The 18,860-nt window shown below is 39.1% G+C and overlaps 3 protein-coding genes across 3 annotated transcripts; 1 reads left to right on the plus strand and 2 right to left on the minus strand.

Moving 5' to 3' along the window:
- Positions 1 to 762: 762 nt before the first annotated feature.
- LOC103938971 (DNA-directed RNA polymerases IV and V subunit 2) lies at positions 763 to 8,799 on the plus strand. Its single transcript, XM_048588172.1, is given in 12 exon segments — positions 763 to 974; positions 2,600 to 3,097; positions 3,463 to 3,675; positions 3,906 to 4,801; positions 5,214 to 5,335; positions 5,338 to 5,504; positions 6,190 to 6,423; positions 6,425 to 6,739; positions 6,741 to 7,142; positions 7,247 to 7,474; positions 7,476 to 7,519; positions 8,048 to 8,799. Coding segments are annotated over 11 exon segments (3,609 nt in total). The 5' UTR covers positions 763 to 974; positions 2,600 to 2,611; the 3' UTR covers positions 8,550 to 8,799.
- Positions 8,800 to 9,104: 305 nt separating this feature from the next.
- Positions 9,105 to 13,096, minus strand: LOC103938969 (3-hydroxyisobutyryl-CoA hydrolase-like protein 2, mitochondrial). Its single transcript, XM_009349021.3, is given in 15 exon segments — positions 9,105 to 9,407; positions 9,491 to 9,532; positions 9,646 to 9,747; positions 9,831 to 9,839; positions 9,841 to 9,930; positions 10,211 to 10,271; positions 10,405 to 10,526; positions 10,617 to 10,702; positions 10,828 to 10,912; positions 11,441 to 11,524; positions 11,771 to 11,850; positions 12,301 to 12,364; positions 12,516 to 12,584; positions 12,702 to 12,782; positions 12,918 to 13,096. Coding segments are annotated over 15 exon segments (1,251 nt in total). The 5' UTR covers positions 13,050 to 13,096; the 3' UTR covers positions 9,105 to 9,263.
- A 467-nt stretch (positions 13,097 to 13,563) lies between these two features.
- On the minus strand, positions 13,564 to 18,434 carry LOC103938968 (BTB/POZ domain-containing protein NPY1). The gene is made up of 4 exons (XM_009349020.3): positions 17,365 to 18,434; positions 15,891 to 15,960; positions 14,483 to 15,643; positions 13,564 to 14,352 (listed from the first exon to the last, which is right to left on the minus strand). The coding sequence occupies exons 1-4, from the start codon at positions 17,424 to 17,426 to the stop codon at positions 13,825 to 13,827; spliced, it is 1,821 nt and encodes a 606-aa protein (XP_009347295.1). The 5' UTR covers positions 17,427 to 18,434; the 3' UTR covers positions 13,564 to 13,824.
- Between the last annotated feature and the right edge of the window lie 426 nt (positions 18,435 to 18,860).

Raw genomic sequence — 18,860 nt, forward strand, 5'->3', positions numbered from 1 at the left:
CCAGTTTCCTTTCTTACTTCTCAAAAAACTGGTTAAAACTAAACCGGACCGACTTGAACCGGCTTAAAAGTAAATTACTTGACAGGGTTGGCATATGCTTTTGTAAATCGTGGGTTGCTGCTCCCAACTTCCACTTCCCCATTTTCCACAGCCTGTTATTACAAAGCCCAAAGCCCAAACCATTTCCACCGGAGCAAAGACGACGTCGTAAATGCCAAAAAAGGAAAATACTAAAATTACGATACATGACGAGCTGATAGAGGAAAATTTTTCATTGTGACCGTAACACGTGTGATACATTATGTATTTTTATATAGATGGTGAAAAATTTTATTTCTTACATTATTAATTTTTTAACATTTCACCATTTATATAATGATACATGATGCATCCGTATTCCGTTCACACTAAAAAAACCTCTCTTGATAGGAGAGCTCAGCGCTCACTGGAACGGTTGGATCTCTTCCATCAAAGACCACAAAATTAAGTGTTTCAGATCTTTGAAGTTTTATGGTCTATTTGTTTTGATCTCTTAAAGTTATAATAATTTGGGAAAATTTGAAATAGGTCCAATTTTATAGACTACCTTTTGAAATAGGTCCAATTTTTAGTGACTTTTGACTTTTGAAATAGGTCCAATTTTTAGTTACTTTGGACCTATTTCAAAAAACCCCTAATAATTTTTGATCGTTGACTAAAATTTCAAAGTGCGGATCACAGGGAGAGGATTTCTTCTCGACTGGAACGTCACAATCCAGAAGTCCTCTCTCTCCCTCTCTCTCTCTCTCTCTCTCTCCCCACCCTCAAAAGCTGCGACCCATTTTTCTCTTCTCAACGCAGTGAGAGTGAGGACTGAAAAAATCCCCAAAAATCTCACATGCATTGCTTGTAAACCCTAATTTCGGAGGTTTTGAAGCCAACATTTCTACGATCTCTGATTTTAGGGTTCCTTTTTCACTCCGATCGAGCTCACTGTAAGTCTGTATTCATCTCTCTGTTTTTATCATTTTTATTTAGCTTTTTTGATGATAAATTTGTAAACTTTTCTGTTTTATTTTTTGATTTTCGAAATTCTCTGGAGGGATTCTGGTTTTTAATGTGTTTTTTTAGGTAGGGTTTTAGCTTTGGGTTGGAAGTATTTTTAATTTTCCTGATTTTTCTGTGAAATAGGTGCCTGGAAAGTTGTGTTTATGTAAAATATTATGTTTCCTTTTACTGTGTAGCGGAGAAGGGAAAGAGTAGTTGAAACCAAACTGGAAAAACCCTAATGGAAATATGTGATATTCCAGAATAAATGAGGGTTGAGTTTGAAATTTGAATACCAAAGCATTTAATTAAGGTGCATATGAAATTATGAATACACAATTTCCGCATTGTTGCTGGTGGTGTTTTCCAACTCAAAGTTGGAAGTGCCTTTAAGAAATATGAAGATTTGCATAGAAAGTGTGATATGTATACGGGGGCATTGCTATACTTATTTCTTTTGTTGTTATTTTTGAAATAAAATTGATAATCGGTAACTGCATAATTGAATTTGATGCTTTTTAGACAACAAAAATGGGTTGCTGAATAAGATAGTTCATATCTAACATGTATATCTTGTTCTATTAGGGTGCGTTTGTTGTACCGGACTAGCATTAGGGACTAAGTTGGATTGGCTTGGCATGGACTAAGTAGGATAAGAATAATGGAACGTTTGGTGCAGTATCGGACTAAGTTACGGGTTAAATTATTTTGAAGAATCAAACAATTTTTAGTCATTTTTTCCTTTTCACATTATTTTTCCTTTCCACTCTCTCTCTCTCTCTTCGTCTTTTTTTTCCCTTTCCACTCTCTCCTCCCTTAAAACAGTGTCATTTATCACTTCATATCCCATGGAAAATTGAAATCGTGCAGAGGCTCCTCTCTGCAGCGCCATGGATTTCACAGCCACTTTGTGTTTCTCGGCCCTCCTCTGATTTTCTGGGAAAAATGAAGAATTTTTCTATTGAGTTTGTTGTTATCAAATTGATTTTTTATCTTTTCGAATTTTGGTGGTTGGATGTTGAGAATTAGGCAGGGTGGGTGTCAGATCTGGGCATAGGTGGCCAAACAGAGTTGCAGAGAAGCATGATTGCAGACGACTTGCAGCGTGCAGACTTTGTACACAGCTTTAGAGACGGGATTAGCAATCCCATATGTTTCGGGCAGCCTAGCTAAGAACTGGTAGTGAAGGACTTAGTCGGCACGAGTCCAACTTGGTCCCATTAAACTTAATCCTTGTTCCAACCAGATTAGAAATCCCAGCTAAGCCAATCCAGTCCAGTGAAGCTTAGTGAGGGCAAACAAACACCTCTTAAGGTTAACATTTAAGAGTTTAAGAAGTTACGCTTTATATGTTGTCTTCAAAGAATTGATTGTCCTTTTTCTATGTTGATTTTGCCATGTTCTTATTAAATAGTGCTAATGTTGTTTGGGATCAAGAGATGTGAAGTTCATTCCCATTTTCCTTTACTATGGGTTTTTCTGCAACCAATTGTGGTATTATTTTAATAATTGGATGGCTAATTTGATATTATATTTTTGTTGTTTGTCTTCTTATCCTTTGCTTAATTGACAGATTCTGAATCCAATGGGGGCATCATCGGATGCCAAGGGAGATATTGGTATGAGCAGCAAGGGAGAAAGTTTTACAAATGGTGTTGACATGGACATTGACGATAGTGATTATGATGATGAGTATGATTACTCGACTAGCCTGCAAGATCTTGGGGAAGGATTTCTGAAGAATTTCTGTAAGGAGGCGGCAACATCATTCTTCAACGAGTATGGCCTCATTAGTCATCAAATCAACTCATATAATGACTTCATACAAAATGGCATACAAAGAGTCTTCAGTTCTTTTGGCGAGATTATAGTGGAGCCTGGCTATGACCCGTCAAAGAAGGGAGACAATGAATGGCGCTATGCTTTAGTGAAGTTTGGGAAGGTTACTCTTGGTAGGCCAAGTTTTTGGGGTGGTTCTGACAATGATAAGGAGTATAATATGTTGCCTAGGCATGCTCGACTTCAGAACATGACATACTGCGCTAAGATGAAAGTGAATATCACTGTCGAGGTAAATTAATTTGATAATTAAGTTCAGTAGATGCATGAAATTTTAGTGCAGTTCTGCTGTCTCATTTTGACATTTTTTTTATACTGTAGATAGTCCGACTTATCTAGTTATGATTTTCAAGCTCTAATTCGCAAAGGCATTTAACATATATTTATTTGACACTGATTCTTTAATAGTACTGCTATAATTACAAATCATGATACCGTAGTTTGATTTATCATCCAGCTGTATCATATGTGGTAGGTGTCTTGTTTGTGTAGTTTCTATGTTGACAACCAATTTGGACGATAATAATCTTTAAATATTTCTTTTTATCTCCCCATTACATAATGTCTTATAATATGTGGATATTTGTAATGTGCCAGGTATATAATCAACGACTTGTCAGCAGTGATAAGTTTAAGACTGGAAAAGAACGGTTCCTTGACAAGGAAATTTTAAGTACAGATACCAGAGACATTACGGTTGGTAGCGTCCCTGTGATGGTGAAGTCTGACTTATGCTGGATGAGGGACGTTGAGAAAGGTGACTGTGATTTTGACCATGGAGGCTATTTTATTATCAAGGGTGCAGAGAAGGTGAGCCCAAAACTTAATTTAATTTCTGACATGCAGATAACTCACTATTATGATTGCAAATGAAATTTGCAGTTGATCGATGTGTAGAAATGTCAGTTTATCACTTTTCTAGATTTTGCTTGTTCAAACCTACTTGATGCCTTTAAAATTGTTTAACGGGACTCTGCTATGCAATGTAATGATTCTTTTCCCACGCAGTTCTAATGACATTTGTATAATTTATGATGCAGACATTTATTGCACAAGAACAGAGCTGTCTGAAGAAACTTCTCATTACAAATAATCAGGGTCTGACAGTAGCATATAGGTCAGAGGTGAAGAGGCATAGGTTAATAATTAGACTAGTCGGGATTTCTAAACTTGAAAACATTGAAGGAGTAGAGAAAGTCCTTACTGTTTACTTCATGTCGACAGAAATCCCTGTGTGGGTATGGTTTTTTGCCCTTGGTGTTTCATCGGATAAAGAAGTTATTGATCTGATTGATTATGGCAGTGAAGATGCCAGCATTTTGAACATACTTTTTGCCTCAATTCGCGATGCCGATAAAGCTACTGAAAAAGTGGATGGAGGCTTCCGTAGGGGGAAGAATGCCCTCAAATATGTGGATGATGTGATAAAGAAAACTGCGTTTCCACCCGGGGAAAGCATGGAAGAGTGCATCAGCTTGTATCTTTTCCCCAATCTCAGAGGTCTAAAGCAAAAGGCTCGCTTTCTTGGGTATATGGTGAAGTCCCTCTTACAAGCCTCTGCTGGTCGCAGGAAATGTGACAATAGGGATGACTTTAGGAACAAGAGGTTGGACTTGGCGGGTGAGCTTCTCGAACGAGAGCTAAAGGCGCATATTGGACATGCAAGGCGGCGCATGGCAAAGGCCTTGCAGAGAGACCTTTATGGTGATCGGGTTGTGCGGCCAATTGAACACTACCTAGATGCCTCCATAGTTACTAATGGCATTTCAAGAGCATTCTCAACTGGAGCATGGTGTCATCCCTTCAAGAAAATGGAGAGGATGTCTGGTGTAGTGGCAACAGTTGGGCGAGCAAATCCGCTGCAGACAATGATTGATATGCGGAAGACAAGGCAGCAGGTTCAATATACAGGGAAGGTTGGAGATGCCAGATACCCGTGAGTAACTTTTTAACTTATTTCAACTTATGTTTCCTGCTGTCGTGCAATAGCTTTATCCTAGTCGGTGGTTCAAAGAATATAGCTTTAGCTTAAAAATGCTTTGCTCTTAGATTTTTCTTTTTTTTTTTTTTTTTTTTTTTTCAGTTGAAAGTTCTTCCTTACACTATTAGAACCTTTGTCATCCCATTCCATATATCAACACCAAAAACACAATAAATTAGTTTCAGTTGTAAATGAGTTTAGGTTTCATTGGAATGAATTATGTACTGTAAGTAGTTTGCCATTCTCTTACTAACTGCATGCTCTTTAAAATACCTGCTGCATTAAATCCTTGGGGTTTTTACTTTTTTTTTGTTTGTGAGATATTTGGACAATTGAAAGTGTGGCTTACAGAACCTTGTGGATGCAGGCATCCTTCCCACTGGGGTAAAGTATGTTTTCTCTCAACTCCGGATGGTGAGAATTGTGGGCTTGTAAAAAATTTGGCTACCACCACAATAGTAAGTACGAATATATTGGAGTCTCTACTACCGAATTGTCTCTCTGTGGAATGGAAAAATTGGTGGATGATACTTCTACCTCACTGCAAGGGAAGTTCAAAGTTTTTCTGAATGGGGATTGGGTTGGAGTTTGTGAAGATTCCCTCTCATTTGTCTCGGAACTCAGGAGGATGCGACGTAGGAAAAAGTTGCCACCTCAGGTTTTCTATTGTTCAATCCCATTGATGAGTTTCAAATTTCAAATTGCTTTGGTCTTGTTATGATGGCCATAATTTCTTGTGCGCTTCAGTTTAGGGAGACATTTTGAATTACAATGCGTAAAGATTAATCTTATATTACAGCTTTAGGAGCATTGTTTATCACAGTATTTCGTGTTCTAGTATAACCTTTTTATTTTTTAGTTGGTCTCTTTATTTCCAAGGGTATACTTCATAATTCTGTATTATTTGATTCCCAAGAAGCTAGCTATTGTTGGATGCTTTCCTGATCTAGTTACATTTGCTTTATTGAGTTGGTTTTTCTTTCCTGCCTGTTTGATACTTCTGTCTTTTAATTAGGGATTCTAATTTGCTTATTCTTTGCTTATAAGCAATCAACCTTTACGTAGTCCTCAAAGTTTTAATTTACCTGCTAATTCTACAATATTTTTCATTCGTAGTAAGTAAATAGATGATGGACGTCTGCATTCCTTGGAAAAATTTAGGTCAACTGCTCTTCATACAATGGTTTTCTAGTAAGCCAGTAGCATGTACTTATGATGCATATCTCAGTTATTAGAATCAGTTTTCATATTACCTGCTATTTATACAGTTATTTTCCTTCACTAATAAGCAATTAGCTTGCATTTTTATGATGGATACCTAATTATGGTCAATTTTCTCTTAGGTGGAAATCAAAAGAGATGAAAAGCAAGGAGAAGTACGAGTATATTCTGATGCTGGAAGGATCCTACGCCCTCTCTTGGTGGTTGAGAATTTGAACAAGATAAAAGCATTGAAAGGGGAAAAGCATCCGTTCAAGTATTTCCTTAACAAAGGAATAATCGAGCTTATTGGAGCTGAAGAAGAGGAAGACTGTAGTACTGCATGGGGCATTAAATATCTGTTCATGGAAGAAAAGGGAAAATCTAGCTGTAAAGTACACACATTGTGAGCTGGACATGTCATTCCTGTTGGGTTTAAGCTGTAGCATTATCCCATTTGCGAATCATGACCATGCAAGGAGGGTCCTCTACCAGGCTCAGAAGCACTCGTCGCAGGCTATTGGGTTTTCTACCACAAATCCTAACCTTCGAGTGGATACACTGTCTCACCAACTGCACTACCCCCAGAGGTCACTTTTTCAGACAATGACGTCTGACTGCCTTGGCAAGCCAGGACACCAACTGGGTAAAAACAGAGTTTTGCCGAAGCCCGAATTGTACAATGGTCAGAACTGCGATTGTGGCAGTCAATGTTCACTTGGGGTTCAACCAAGAAGATAGCATAGTAATGAATCGGGCATCACTGGAACGTGGTATGTTCCGATCTGAGCATATCAGAAGTTACAAGGCTGAGGTTGACAACAAGCACTCCCTGGAGAAAAGGCGGAAGCCTGATGATTGTGTCAATTTTGGCAAGATGCAGAGCAAGTTTGGTCGGGTTGACAATCTCGATGAAGATGGCTTTCCCTACGTTGGTGCAAACTTGCAGAGTGGCGATATCATCATTGGGAGGTGCAGTGAGTCAGGAGCTGATCATAGCATCAAACTGAAGCATACTGAAAGGGGAATGGTTCAGAAGGTTGTGCTTTCTTCTAATGATGATGGAAAGAACTTTGCCGTTGTTTCTATGAGACAGGTAAATCTGACTGAAATAATATTTTTTAAGGCATGCCTATTGTTTTTAACAAGTCCAGTTTAAGAATTTCCATTCACTAATTACATTTGTCACTTTTTGAATAGGTTCGCTCACCGTGTCTTGGAGACAAGTTCTCCAGCATGCATGGGCAAAAGGGTGTTCTAGGTTTTCTGGAGTCTCAAGAGAACTTCCCTTTCACAGTACAGGGGATAGTTCCAGATATTGTGATAAATCCCCATGCATTTCCGTCAAGACAAACTCCTGGTCAACTCTTAGAAGCTGCTTTAGGGAAGGGAATCGCCTCTGGTGGTTCAAGGAAATATGCCACCCCAGTTCTCTACTCTCTCTGTCGATGACATCGCAGAACAACTGCATAGGTAACTCTGTCATTCTAATTCATGACTTGTATACTTCAACTGCACCGCCGTTAAACAGTCCATTTTAATTTCACATTCCACCCTGGCATAATTTTACTTCTCAGACTCTCAGCCATGGCATTTTCTGTTGAAATTTCTCTCTGGATATTCAACGTGCAATTTAATACGCGGCTTGTTAAATTAGTCTGAATTTTTACTGAATGTTTGTTGCTAGATAAAAGAATGGTAAAAGCTTTCTTCACTGTGTTGTCCTGAGTATGTGCCATGGTTCCCTGCATAAATTCACTTCGTATAACTGAATGTGGATTTTTTTCCCTTAAGGTTTCTGAGCACAATCATTTCGACCCTTCGCTTTTCAGTTATCGGTTCCTTTACAACTTAGATGTTATTAGTTAGTAGACTGCATAAAACTTTTAAAGCGGAAGTCTCATGTCTGAATTGTTCTGGCATATAAGCAGATGTTCTTTTCTATATTCCCCCGTTGAATGAATTAGAGTTGTTCATGTATCGTTTAATATGTACTGTCAGGGCTGGATTTTCAAGATGCGGAAAAGAGAGAGTATACAATGGTGGAACCGGTAAAATGGCTCGTTCCCTCATATTCATGGGCCCAACCTTTTACCAGCGCCTGATTCACATGTCTGAAGACAAAGTAAAGTTCAGGAACACTGGGCCAGTCCACCCTCTCACCCGTCAACCAGTGGCAGATCGGAAGCGATTTGGAGGGATCAAGTTTGGAGAAATGGAACGTGACTGCCTAATAGCCCACGGAGCTTCAGCAAACTTGCATGAGCGCCTTTTCACTCTCAGCGACTCCTCCCAGGTGTATATCTGTCAGAAATGCGAACATGTAGCTAATGTGATCCAACGATCAGTTGAAGGAGGACGCAAGATCAGGGGTCCCTACTGCCGGAATTGCAATTCTGCAGATGATCTTGTCAAGGCAAACGTCCCGTACGGAGCGAAGTTACTGTGCCAGGAGCTGTTCAGCATGGGCATCAGTTTGAAGTTCGAGACTCGCTTCTCTTAGAGTGAAGGAAAAGTAGTGGAATGGGGGAAACCCTTAATCTGACTTATGAATATTTTGTTTAGTACCAATCTGCAGCTCTTGTATATTTTCTTGCTACGACTTGTTATTAGGACATCTAACTTGTTATGTACTACTTATGTTTCCCTTCATAAGATTGTAGGTTTGACGAGGACAGTGTGTGCGTCCTCTTGCATCCAGATTCAAATCTCTCGCCCCATAAATTTAAGGTTTCACTTGTTTGTTTGGATCACTTTACATTTGTTTTTAAACAATCCAAACTGTTGTTTTTAGCTCTCAAAAGAAAAATCACCAAAACTGAAAGTTATATGACCGTTGAATTAAATGGTGATTATTTAGAGTTGATGCCGTAATGATTCTAGATTTGTTTAACTTCTTGCAAGATTGATCTACGATGAATTAAAATGTAAGCGGTTTGAATCGTCCAAAAAAATTCGTGTCTTGCATATAATTTCTTAAGAAAAAAAAAAAGTGAAACATATAACTCGTCTGGATGTGAACCAAAACCCACAACAATTTCATGGTTGTCTGAGAGAGTGAAGACAAAGCTTTATATTCATTCTTTGACCAACAAAAAATAACAAAGTCCTCCAGAAGCCATTAGCAACTAAAAGCCTCTACCTTCAGATGATACAACTCTATTACAAACGAACTCTTAACTACTCTCGACGAAACAGGCGTTGCATGAGCTCCGAATCATTTTTTGGGTGAATCCGTCTCTTGCATAAATGGCTCTCGCAATGCTGTAGGCAGCTTCAGCTCCGGCTCAACTTCAGGAAGCGGTGAGAAATAGCAATCAACCATGTCTTTGGAAACATCTTTGAAACTAGGGGGGTTCCACTGCAGAATTGGATGGAAATCAATCATACGATCGCAGCTTGAGAAAAGATTTATGAAAACATTGTAATTTTCTCAGGACTAACCTTGGGCGCGAAGTCCTTGTCTACCAATCTTGCTCGAACGCCCTAAAGATGGATAGAAATGGGGCAATGTAATAGCGGATTAAACGACGTTCACTCCACTGTTAACCCAAAAACAAAAAAGACATTCGCTCCGTTAAACTTTGAGAACCACATACCTCAGAGAAGTCACTAGAGACCCGGTTGGAAATTGCAGCAAGAGATATACGATATTCACGAGCCAGACACTGATCCAGAGATTGAAATCTACCCTCGCGTATCTGAATGAAAAAATGAAAGTCAGGTAGAGAGTATAAAGCAATACAGGTCCAGCTCCATAACGTGCTAGGGAGTGGTAACTCACCGATCGTAAATGAAACTATCAAACTCAAAGGGGAGGCTTCTTTTATTTTCTTGAGGACTGTTTTGCACCATTCATCATAAGAGTCAGCAGCTTCCTTCTCCTGTACAATTTATTTCCTTTTCAAAGTTATTCACTAAAGCATTTGACAAAATCATAGTATATTCGAAAACATTTGGTTATGCTTATCTTGGCTAGCATTTTCGTGTTATCTTTTCTATCCAGGCCTTCCAAAAAGACTTTTCTTCAAATTCCTAGACCTCCTTTCAACACCTTCCTAGACCTAACACTGATAGGCTACCGACGAATAATGGTATTATTAAGTTGATGAACAGATGGTACTATAAGTTCTTTTTGGTTTATAACAATTATCTCATACTTACCAAAGCATCAGTAATTTCCTCAATTGTGTCATGGCTGAAACATCTATCAATAACGTCGAGCCTAAGTTGACATAAGAAAATGGAGATAAATCAAGTCAGACAGACAAATCGATGATACTAGAACTAAATTCTACGGAACTGATAAATCTTAGTGTTATTGCTGCAGTACTGAGAAATATGTGATAGAAAATTACTTAGAAAGTATACTCCTCCTGTCTAGATAAACAAGGTCACCATATTGTGCAAGAGCTGTTTCTATTACAGAAGGTTCATCTGTAACTAAATTTCCAAGGCGTTCTTCAACCATAGCAAGTCTCTGGCAGGATGAGTTTTGATGACTATTAGAAGCAGATTAATGATAAATTACAGAAACAAGTAAGTATAAATATGTGCAGGGCAAACAAACCGCATTTAACGCATAGTGCGTAGCAAGGCGACAGGCAACCATCTCCACACCATTAAGCTTGTCTCCTGTAAGAGCCAAGTATTCTCCTGCAAAATAAAAAAAAAAAAAAAAAAAAAAAAAAAAAAGATGAAAACATAATTCTTTTAGATATATGTAGAACTTGAAATTGTGATAAAGGCTGGACATCTTAAATTTACGCAGGTTATGTTACCTAGGTAGCCAGGTAGACGAGACAGATAAAAGGAAGCCCCTGCATCAGGATGGAAACCTATCTGGGCCTCTGGATTGGAAAATATCTGCAAAAATCCAGCACAGTTGAAAAGAATACAAATTATGCACTTCATTTAAGACAGTCACACAGGTAGAAAAGAAAAAGGAAGAGTTATTTTCTTTTTCAGAAGACTGGAAGATGCATCACTCAAAGTGTAAACAAGCATAGCTCGGAGTCTTTGATGCGCAAGGTTTTTCTTCAAACTTGAAAATGATTCCAGAGTAAAAAAAACATTTACGTTTTCTTGTATAGCAATAATTTATCTTGAACTTGCTTGACAAAATATGTTGCACTATGCATGCATTGTAAAACTTGCACTTTAGAATGTTCAGCATTTTAAACTCTTGAGTATATCTGAACCAATCAAGCATCTCCTCCCGCCATAGTCACATCTTCAACAAGGTTGAATGCTTTAATTTCAAGTCGCACAAGACAAGGTTTGGGGTAAAAATCTTTTTCGTTTATGATGTTAGGAGATAAATCAGCCCTCAAACAAAAAACACAAGACCAAAATCTGGTGAAACCAATTGGTAAGTAAGCAGCAGCCACATACAGTCTTATCAGTCACCACGCGAAACATTCCTGGGATTGAAATTCCAGCCCCAGCTCCCATGGTGATACCATCCATGATAGCTACCTGCACAAATATGATAAAGCGATCAAAGCCACATTTAAATTTGACAGGGACTTGAAAGTACATTTCTATGCATAAACAGATCTTTATACTTCAGGAAATCAAAACGTATGTACAACTGTAGTCTGCTACATGCCTACAACCCTACTCAGGTTATGCAATAGAAGCAGCGCTAGTTTATTAAAATTATAACATACAATTATAGTATAAACTATAAAGCACATAGGTATAGAAAAGATAAATACTCACGTGTGGCTTCAAGTACGTTCCTTGAATATACACAAACTTATACAATGTCTCGAAAAACTTTTTACATTCATCAAGATTCCCTGCACATTATTAAAAAAATTGAAAGGAAAACAAACAATGCCATGTAAGTATCCAACAGTGAAGATTAGAAAAAGAAAACGGCACCAAACAGGCACGGAAATGTGCACTAAAAGTGTCACAAGCAAAACCTCAAGGAGGCATGTCTAATCACAATGATGTATCTAAAATCAGCATAAAAGATAAACAAGTAATTAACACTGAAGAAAAGATTCAGTATGAGAAAGTAGAAATGGCATTCCCAAACAGTTGGAATGCTCGCGATCAAATTTTAAAGTACATCATTATGTGTGCTAAAAGTACAATATTGAAGAATTTGTTCTCATTATGTTAATGAAGATAGAAAAAAATTAGATGCACACAGTTATAAAACAAAATTACTCGAGTTTATAATCGATACCTTGAACTAAACGACGTGTAAAAAAATTAGCAAAACAAAATGATTGGGTTACCTTCATTCACTAGTTGATAAAGGCTAACAGCATCTGCACCGGCGCAGAAAGCCCTCCCACTACCCTTCAAACAGCAGAAAATCAAATAGCACCTCAGACAAAGTCTTTCAAAATAGTTCTCAGCACATTGCAAGAAGTTAAATAATCCGATTAACGAAACAAAGCATGACGCCATTAAACCCGAAGACTGTTTTCTCATGGGAACAACGCAATACCTTCATCAAGACAAATCCAATGTCCGGGTTATCCTCCCACGATTCATAGAGTCTCTTCAGTCGAGCTGCCTATAAAACCCAACAACGAAAACATCTAAAGATCCGAAATTTATCCGAATTAAGCAACACCACCATAACAAAAACTCTAAGGAAGCAACACAAATGAAGAACAGCAACAGCACAAACCATGGAACTGTTGAGAGCATTGAGTGCAGATGGCCTGTTGAGAATTGCCGCTCTCGATTTGGCTCTTCCCTCCACCGTAACCTGAGTTTTTTACGTTCACAAACAAATGAACCAATGCAGAAAAAAACCAAAAACCCAAATCGAATTAATCAAAAAAAGAAAGATTGGTGCTTCTCTAGAAATGAAATGGTTAGAGAGAGAAAGAGAGAGAGAGACCAGGTCCTGGACGTCGTCGTATTGGGCATAGCTTGGTTGGGCAGAAAAGGCTCTGCGATGAGAGAGAGAGCTGCTTCTTCCTCTCTGAGCCGCACACCTCCTCAGAGCTTCAATGGCTTTTGCTCTATGCATCTCTCTCTGCTATTCTTTCAGCGCTCTCTCAATCAGTCTCCAGTCTCAGCTAAAACCCTGAAACAATACGCACCGTTTTTACTGTAAATGCATCAATCATACTCTCTCTCAACCGTTGGATTCTCTGACTTATGATTAAGGTTATTTGATCAATGACTTCTGGTGGGTCCGGGCTTTGTGATTGGGTCCAGCTTGAACTGGATCGACTCACTGAGAGCCCAAGGAGCACTCGGGCCCGAAGGACCATAACTCAACTTTCACGATGCCATAATTCAAGGTGGAGAAATTTTTAGCTGGTGAATCACATCATTAATCCGACCATACTCACAAAAAAAGAATCTCTTGTATGAATCTCACAAATTTAATTCACATAAATACAAGAGATCTCACCGTGACTTGGTAGTATAATTTAGTCTTATATAAAATTATATTCTTAAAGAAAAAAAAAAGTAGCTAAACCAACCATAAATAAAATTTCGAATGCTTAACTAATCAAAATTAAATAACAGTGACATGCGGAAAAGGAAAGCGATTAGATACCGATGACATACAAGAAGTAGCACTTGACGAGAAACGCACATCATTTTTCAAGTGGAACCAAAAGATGTGAGACAAGGCACTCAGATAAAACTGATTACATTTTAGCTACATTTTAACTACAGTAAACTCCATTTGAGATAATATGATCACCAGCTACAACAAATTCTACTCCTTTGTACACTTGCAGTGGAATTTTCCAAACTCGTTCAATTCCGGTCAGCCCTGAAACCCCGATTTAGGAGATAGAATGCCTCCGGTGTCTTGAAACCGACTTTGAATCGCCAGGAACATTCGAAGTTGGACTATGAGAACTCCCGGATGTCTCCGAGCTCTTGTTCTCTACATGCCCCTTCCCCACAGACCACAATTTGTCGAAGATTCTCCTTGACCTAGATGGCAGCAACTGCGAACCACTTGCGCTGTTTTTGCTGCTCTTCTTGCCAAGTTTCATGTTCTTCTGGAACTCTTCGGTTACCTTCATTTGGCTCATCTGTTTTCCCAGAGGCTTGCAGTTTTCTTCTGCTGTCTTGTTGCGTTCTTCGTCCATATTTGTCGTGGAAAGTGAAGTGTCACTGGGATGGTTGTTAAGGGCTCGAACGCTAGCTGCAGATCTTACCTGCTCAAAGAAGAGAACTTGAACAACAACTCGGAGTGGGAGCTTCTCGTTCTGTGCAGCATCCATGGATGCCTCTACTGTAAGTTTCTTGACATCCATCAATCCGCATATTCTTTTCCTTTCAGCCTTTGTTAAACTAGGGTGCTCCTGCAGACACGGAACTAATCATCACTCAAATCTCAGAAACATGACAAGGCAACTCTAGTGAGAAGCAAAAAGCATGCGAAGTAAAATCAAAAGAATAAATAAACCTAGCGGACATGGCTTAAATGCATACCTTCAGGTAGATGTCGATGGCTTTGTACAACCCATCGTGAATTGGCCGTGCTGACTCGGGAATTGATTGGGACAACTCTACGAAACTACTGAGGTTAAGGTTTGGGTCATGTGCAATTTCCGCAAGATACCCATCAACCAGTCTACCAACACTCAACAACGTAAAAGTATCTGTCCCCTTTTCATTCTTCTCGACAAAATCCAAATCCCACTTATACTTTTCATGCATCACATACTGATTCACAACAGACTGAACCAACTCAACATCATATATAGTAATCTGAGGAGATCGAGCGGGGATCAACAAGTCACTGACACAAGCTTCATGCAACTTCAAACTGATCCTCTTCACCAGCTCCTCCCTCAACGACTCGTCTGCTCCAACCAAAATAGAAACTTTCAAAAGTTTCAACAAGAAACTTGATGAACAACCCATACCTTTGTCAGACGGCAATAAGCAAATAATTGTTTTTACCAGAGATTTGTTCCTCAAGGCGTGTTCGTCTGAAACCAGTGCATCAACAGAATCTGGCAACCATCTAACTGCATAAGTCTTCAGAGCCTCCCCAATAACAGTGCCATCCATTCTTCCCTTCGATTTCACAGCAATCATAACTCGCTTGTAGAGATCAATATCCAACTCACATATGTCTTCAACCCACCAATCCCTTGGAACTTTTTCAATTTTTTCTCGATAATTCATCCCTTCTTCAATAATTTTATCAGGCTCTGCTAGTTTTCGGTTATACGTATAGGACCAGGTGATGTTAGTAGGGTCTACAGACGTTTTAGAAGCAATTGAATCTATGCATCTTCCGACAATCTTCAGATCCTCAGACCATGACAGAAGAGATTTGGTGGTTTGTAGTACAATAATGGAATCCTTCCAGCTACGGAAGATACTTGAGTTAAGGAACACATCAATTTTGTATATTAGGTTACTGCGATCAACATCCTCGGTCATCTCCAGATACTCAGCAGCACAACGAGCAGCCACAACATTGTAAGCGTTCAGAGTAACAGTCATTCCATAGCAAAACTTTGCACAAATTTCAAAGGATTTTGGCCCACCAGGAAAATCAACCATGTCAACTTCTTCAGAATCGTCGTTGGCTTTAGATACTAGTTTTTGCAGGCGATTGCTCTTGGACAAGAGAGGGAACTGGAAAAACAGATATAATCAACAATATGAAACAGAGCTCGATTCAGCAGAGAAAGTGGCAGTAATTCTAGTAACAAATGTACCACTCAATGATAATCACCAACATTTCAGATTCACCGCTATTATGTTCATTGGAACATAAATCGAAAAAAACATTCATATGCACATATGACATCCAAACAAATCTAATGCTATTATGGTAAAAAATTATGTAAATTGATGAAAAAGGGTGGCAAGGAAAAAATACCTTGTGAAGGTAAAACTTCACTTCCCCAACATTAATAACAACATCTGTTTGCAAGTCAGATGACACATATCTGCATGAACATACGAAAACCAGTTAAATCGCCTAGACATGAGGATCATAGAAACTGCAAGAAGGCACGCATTTACAAAATATCCCATAATTGGATCCGTACGAGGCAAGCAGTTACAAAAAAAATCATTTATAAAATATCGGGCTTAAGTGCATCAAGATTTTCTTTTTCTTAGTAAAGTTTTACTATGAGAAGGTGGCTTGCGGAAAACTCCACAACCGATGTCAGATCATAGACTTCAAATTCGAGCTGTAGTTGAAACTAAAATGTCATAAGGAAACTAGACATGCAAGAATTAAGCGATTTTCAATCAGTTTCATATTTATTCAGATGACGGCAAAACAATCCACAGGAAGAAAAACCCGTCCGCTAATTTGTTTAAAGACAAAAAATTGCAAATGAGAAAATCGGTTAAGATGGTTTGAACAAGTGAACTGACCTACAAATGCCCTAGTTAGAAGATGCGATTACGAGATAGAGGCTCAAAGAAAGAGGGGTAGAGGAAGACCTAGAAAAGACATAAGAGTACTTAGAGCAAACGGAATATTTTACGCAAAACCAGGGTAGTGGCGTCCTAGGATTCATACAGCCAACCCCGCTTAGTAGGATAAGACTTTGTTGCTATCGTTTGTTGATTGAACCGATGTCATCGTTCACCAGAAGAATTTCACAGGTGTCATGATTACAGATCTTGGGGGCACTCCATATGACTTTTACCACATTTGGACCACAAAACTCGATAAAATAGTGACATTCCAAATGCAGGACCACATCCTGAAAGACAACTGCCACACCACAACTCCCTACAACCCTACACTCTCCAAAATTAAAATAGGCAATACTTTTAAGGGGAGAAAGAATAACAATGATACGAACAGCACAAAACGCCCATGTGCTTTCTTCCTTCCCCTACCTTTGTTTTCTTGTTTATTTATCTCCTCAAAAGTTTCTTGTAATATCCTATCCCAAAAATAAAGGGTTTTGTTCTGGATAGGTGGTAGCTAATCTTTCACGTTTTTTCAGCATTTTCAGGTAAATAATTCACCACCTAGTAGTAAATTAGTAATTTCAGGCTTTTCTTTCACCATTCAACGGCAGCATTTGACCAGCTCTCTACAGAAACAGAGCATACTTGCAGAAAGAAAGAATAACTCAAAACACATGTTTTTTGTCAAGCAAAAGTTAACAATTTCACAATACTAGAGAGAGAAAACGGACCCCATTTACTTAAAATTTCACAATTCTAGAGAGAGGAGAAAACCCAACATTCAGAATCTAAGAGAAGTTCATCGAGTTCATAGCATTGACAGGAGAGGCAAAGAAAATTAAAAACAAAACAACACTGGAAAATATAAAAAGGGAATTTAAAGGTTTTTTGAGAGAACAAATGAAAAGCCATTTTACCTGATAGACTTGCCATCAGCCTGAAATGCATCAGGCTTGGACCCCAGCTTCATAAACTTCATTTTTGTGCCAAAATACCCTTCTTAGCCACCAGAAATTACAGCACCAAAGACGTACAAACGAAGTCCAACTCCTCCACGGAGATTATAGACTCCGTTCCGTTTCTTCTCAAGCTGCGTCAATGCCAACCTTCTCTCTCCTCCCTCCCTCTCTCTCTTTCTCTCTCTCTCTCTCTCTCTCTCTCTCTCTCTCTCAAATGGCGGGTCCTGAGGAACTCTCAGCCGAACAGAGAGACAAAACCCCTCTCCGCCCTTGAGGACAAAACCAAACTCCGAGACCAGAAATGCCGTCTCCTTCTTCCCTTGCTCTCTCTCCTGTCCCTCTCTCTAAAACACGCAATCAGCAGACCATAAACGTTTGAAACGAGACAAGCACTGTCCCTGCCCTTATCGCAAAAGCCTCGACCTTTGCGCCCTCCGCATTCGTTTCCCAAGCCTTTGTGATGACATTGATGACGCTTCTTACACAAAACCCACAACTATTTCCGCCCAATCGCAAAAACCCACAACCCAAAATATAAAAAAGTTGGACAAAGTATTGAATTTTCAGAGGATTTTATGAATAAACCATGCGCTGTCTCTCTTGTTTCCCTCTCTAACCCACAACCCGAAAAATAAAAAAAATGCAGAAAGAATCGATTTTTCAGAGGATTTTAATGAATAAACCAAACCCCACTCTCACCTCTCTCTCTCTGCTTTCTCTCTCTAACAGTCTGCAAGCAGAGAGGGAATAATAAATTGTCGCCGCCTTTGCTTTAAATCACTTCCTGACCCGCTGAAGATCTTCCCCTCTCGTCGTTTCTTTATGATTTTTTTTCCCAAGGCGCGAATCTCGACGACGACTCGATATGTAATCTGACGCGGCTGTCTCCTCCCCGCTCTGAAATTTGCAGCGAAAGAGGAAAGGAGAGAGGGAGGGGGAAAGTTAGAGAGAGAAAGTGGTGGTGGTGGAGTGAGGTTTGGGTCTAGTGAGAGAGTGCGTGGGTGTGTATAGAGAGTAGGGGACTGTGTTAACAGAGTATCTCAAAGGACTTTTAAGAAGCTTTTATGCCGTTAATGCACGCCACCCTTTCATGGACGATTTTACCCTTAGTATTTTGTCATTTATGCCCGATGTGTCCCTTCTCTTCTCGTCGTCTTTGCTTCGCGGGAGATCTTGAGTTACGCGCCGGCGAGGGAGAGTGGGCGGGGTTGGTGGGGTCCTTGTGCCGGGTGGATGTTCCTGGGGTTTGACGCGTAGCTAAGACGAGGAACTTTTGACTTTGGACGCCAAAGTCTATATTTAACTTAAGAATGAGAATTTGATAAAGATTGTTCGTCTTCGAAAACAAAATATATGACACGAATATGCTAATATTATAACTTTTCATTAACAATACAAAGCAAATGACTTGTATCATCGTTCGAGTAGGATTTTCTTCCTTTTAAATTTTCTTC

Source organism: the organism of the source record quoted next, unplaced genomic scaffold (assembly GCF_019419815.1).
Source record: "Pyrus x bretschneideri cultivar Hongxiangsu unplaced genomic scaffold, Pyrus_bretschneideri_v1 Contig28, whole genome shotgun sequence".
NCBI classification, from domain to species: domain Eukaryota; kingdom Viridiplantae; phylum Streptophyta; class Magnoliopsida; order Rosales; family Rosaceae; genus Pyrus; species Pyrus x bretschneideri.

Excerpts from the sequence above, each read along its gene's own strand:
- LOC103938968 (XM_009349020.3), bottom strand. The coding sequence starts at position 17,426 with ATGAAGTTTATGAAGCTGGGGTCCAAGCCTGATGCATTTCAGGCTGAT. Across the intron at positions 15,961-17,364 it reads GCTGATGGCAAGTCTATCAG|ATATGTGTCATCTGACTTGC; the intron begins GTAAAATGGCTT and ends ATGTTCATGCAG. Across the intron at positions 15,644-15,890 it reads TGAAGTTTTACCTTCACAAG|TTCCCTCTCTTGTCCAAGAG; the intron begins GTATTTTTTCCT and ends CTGTTTTTCCAG.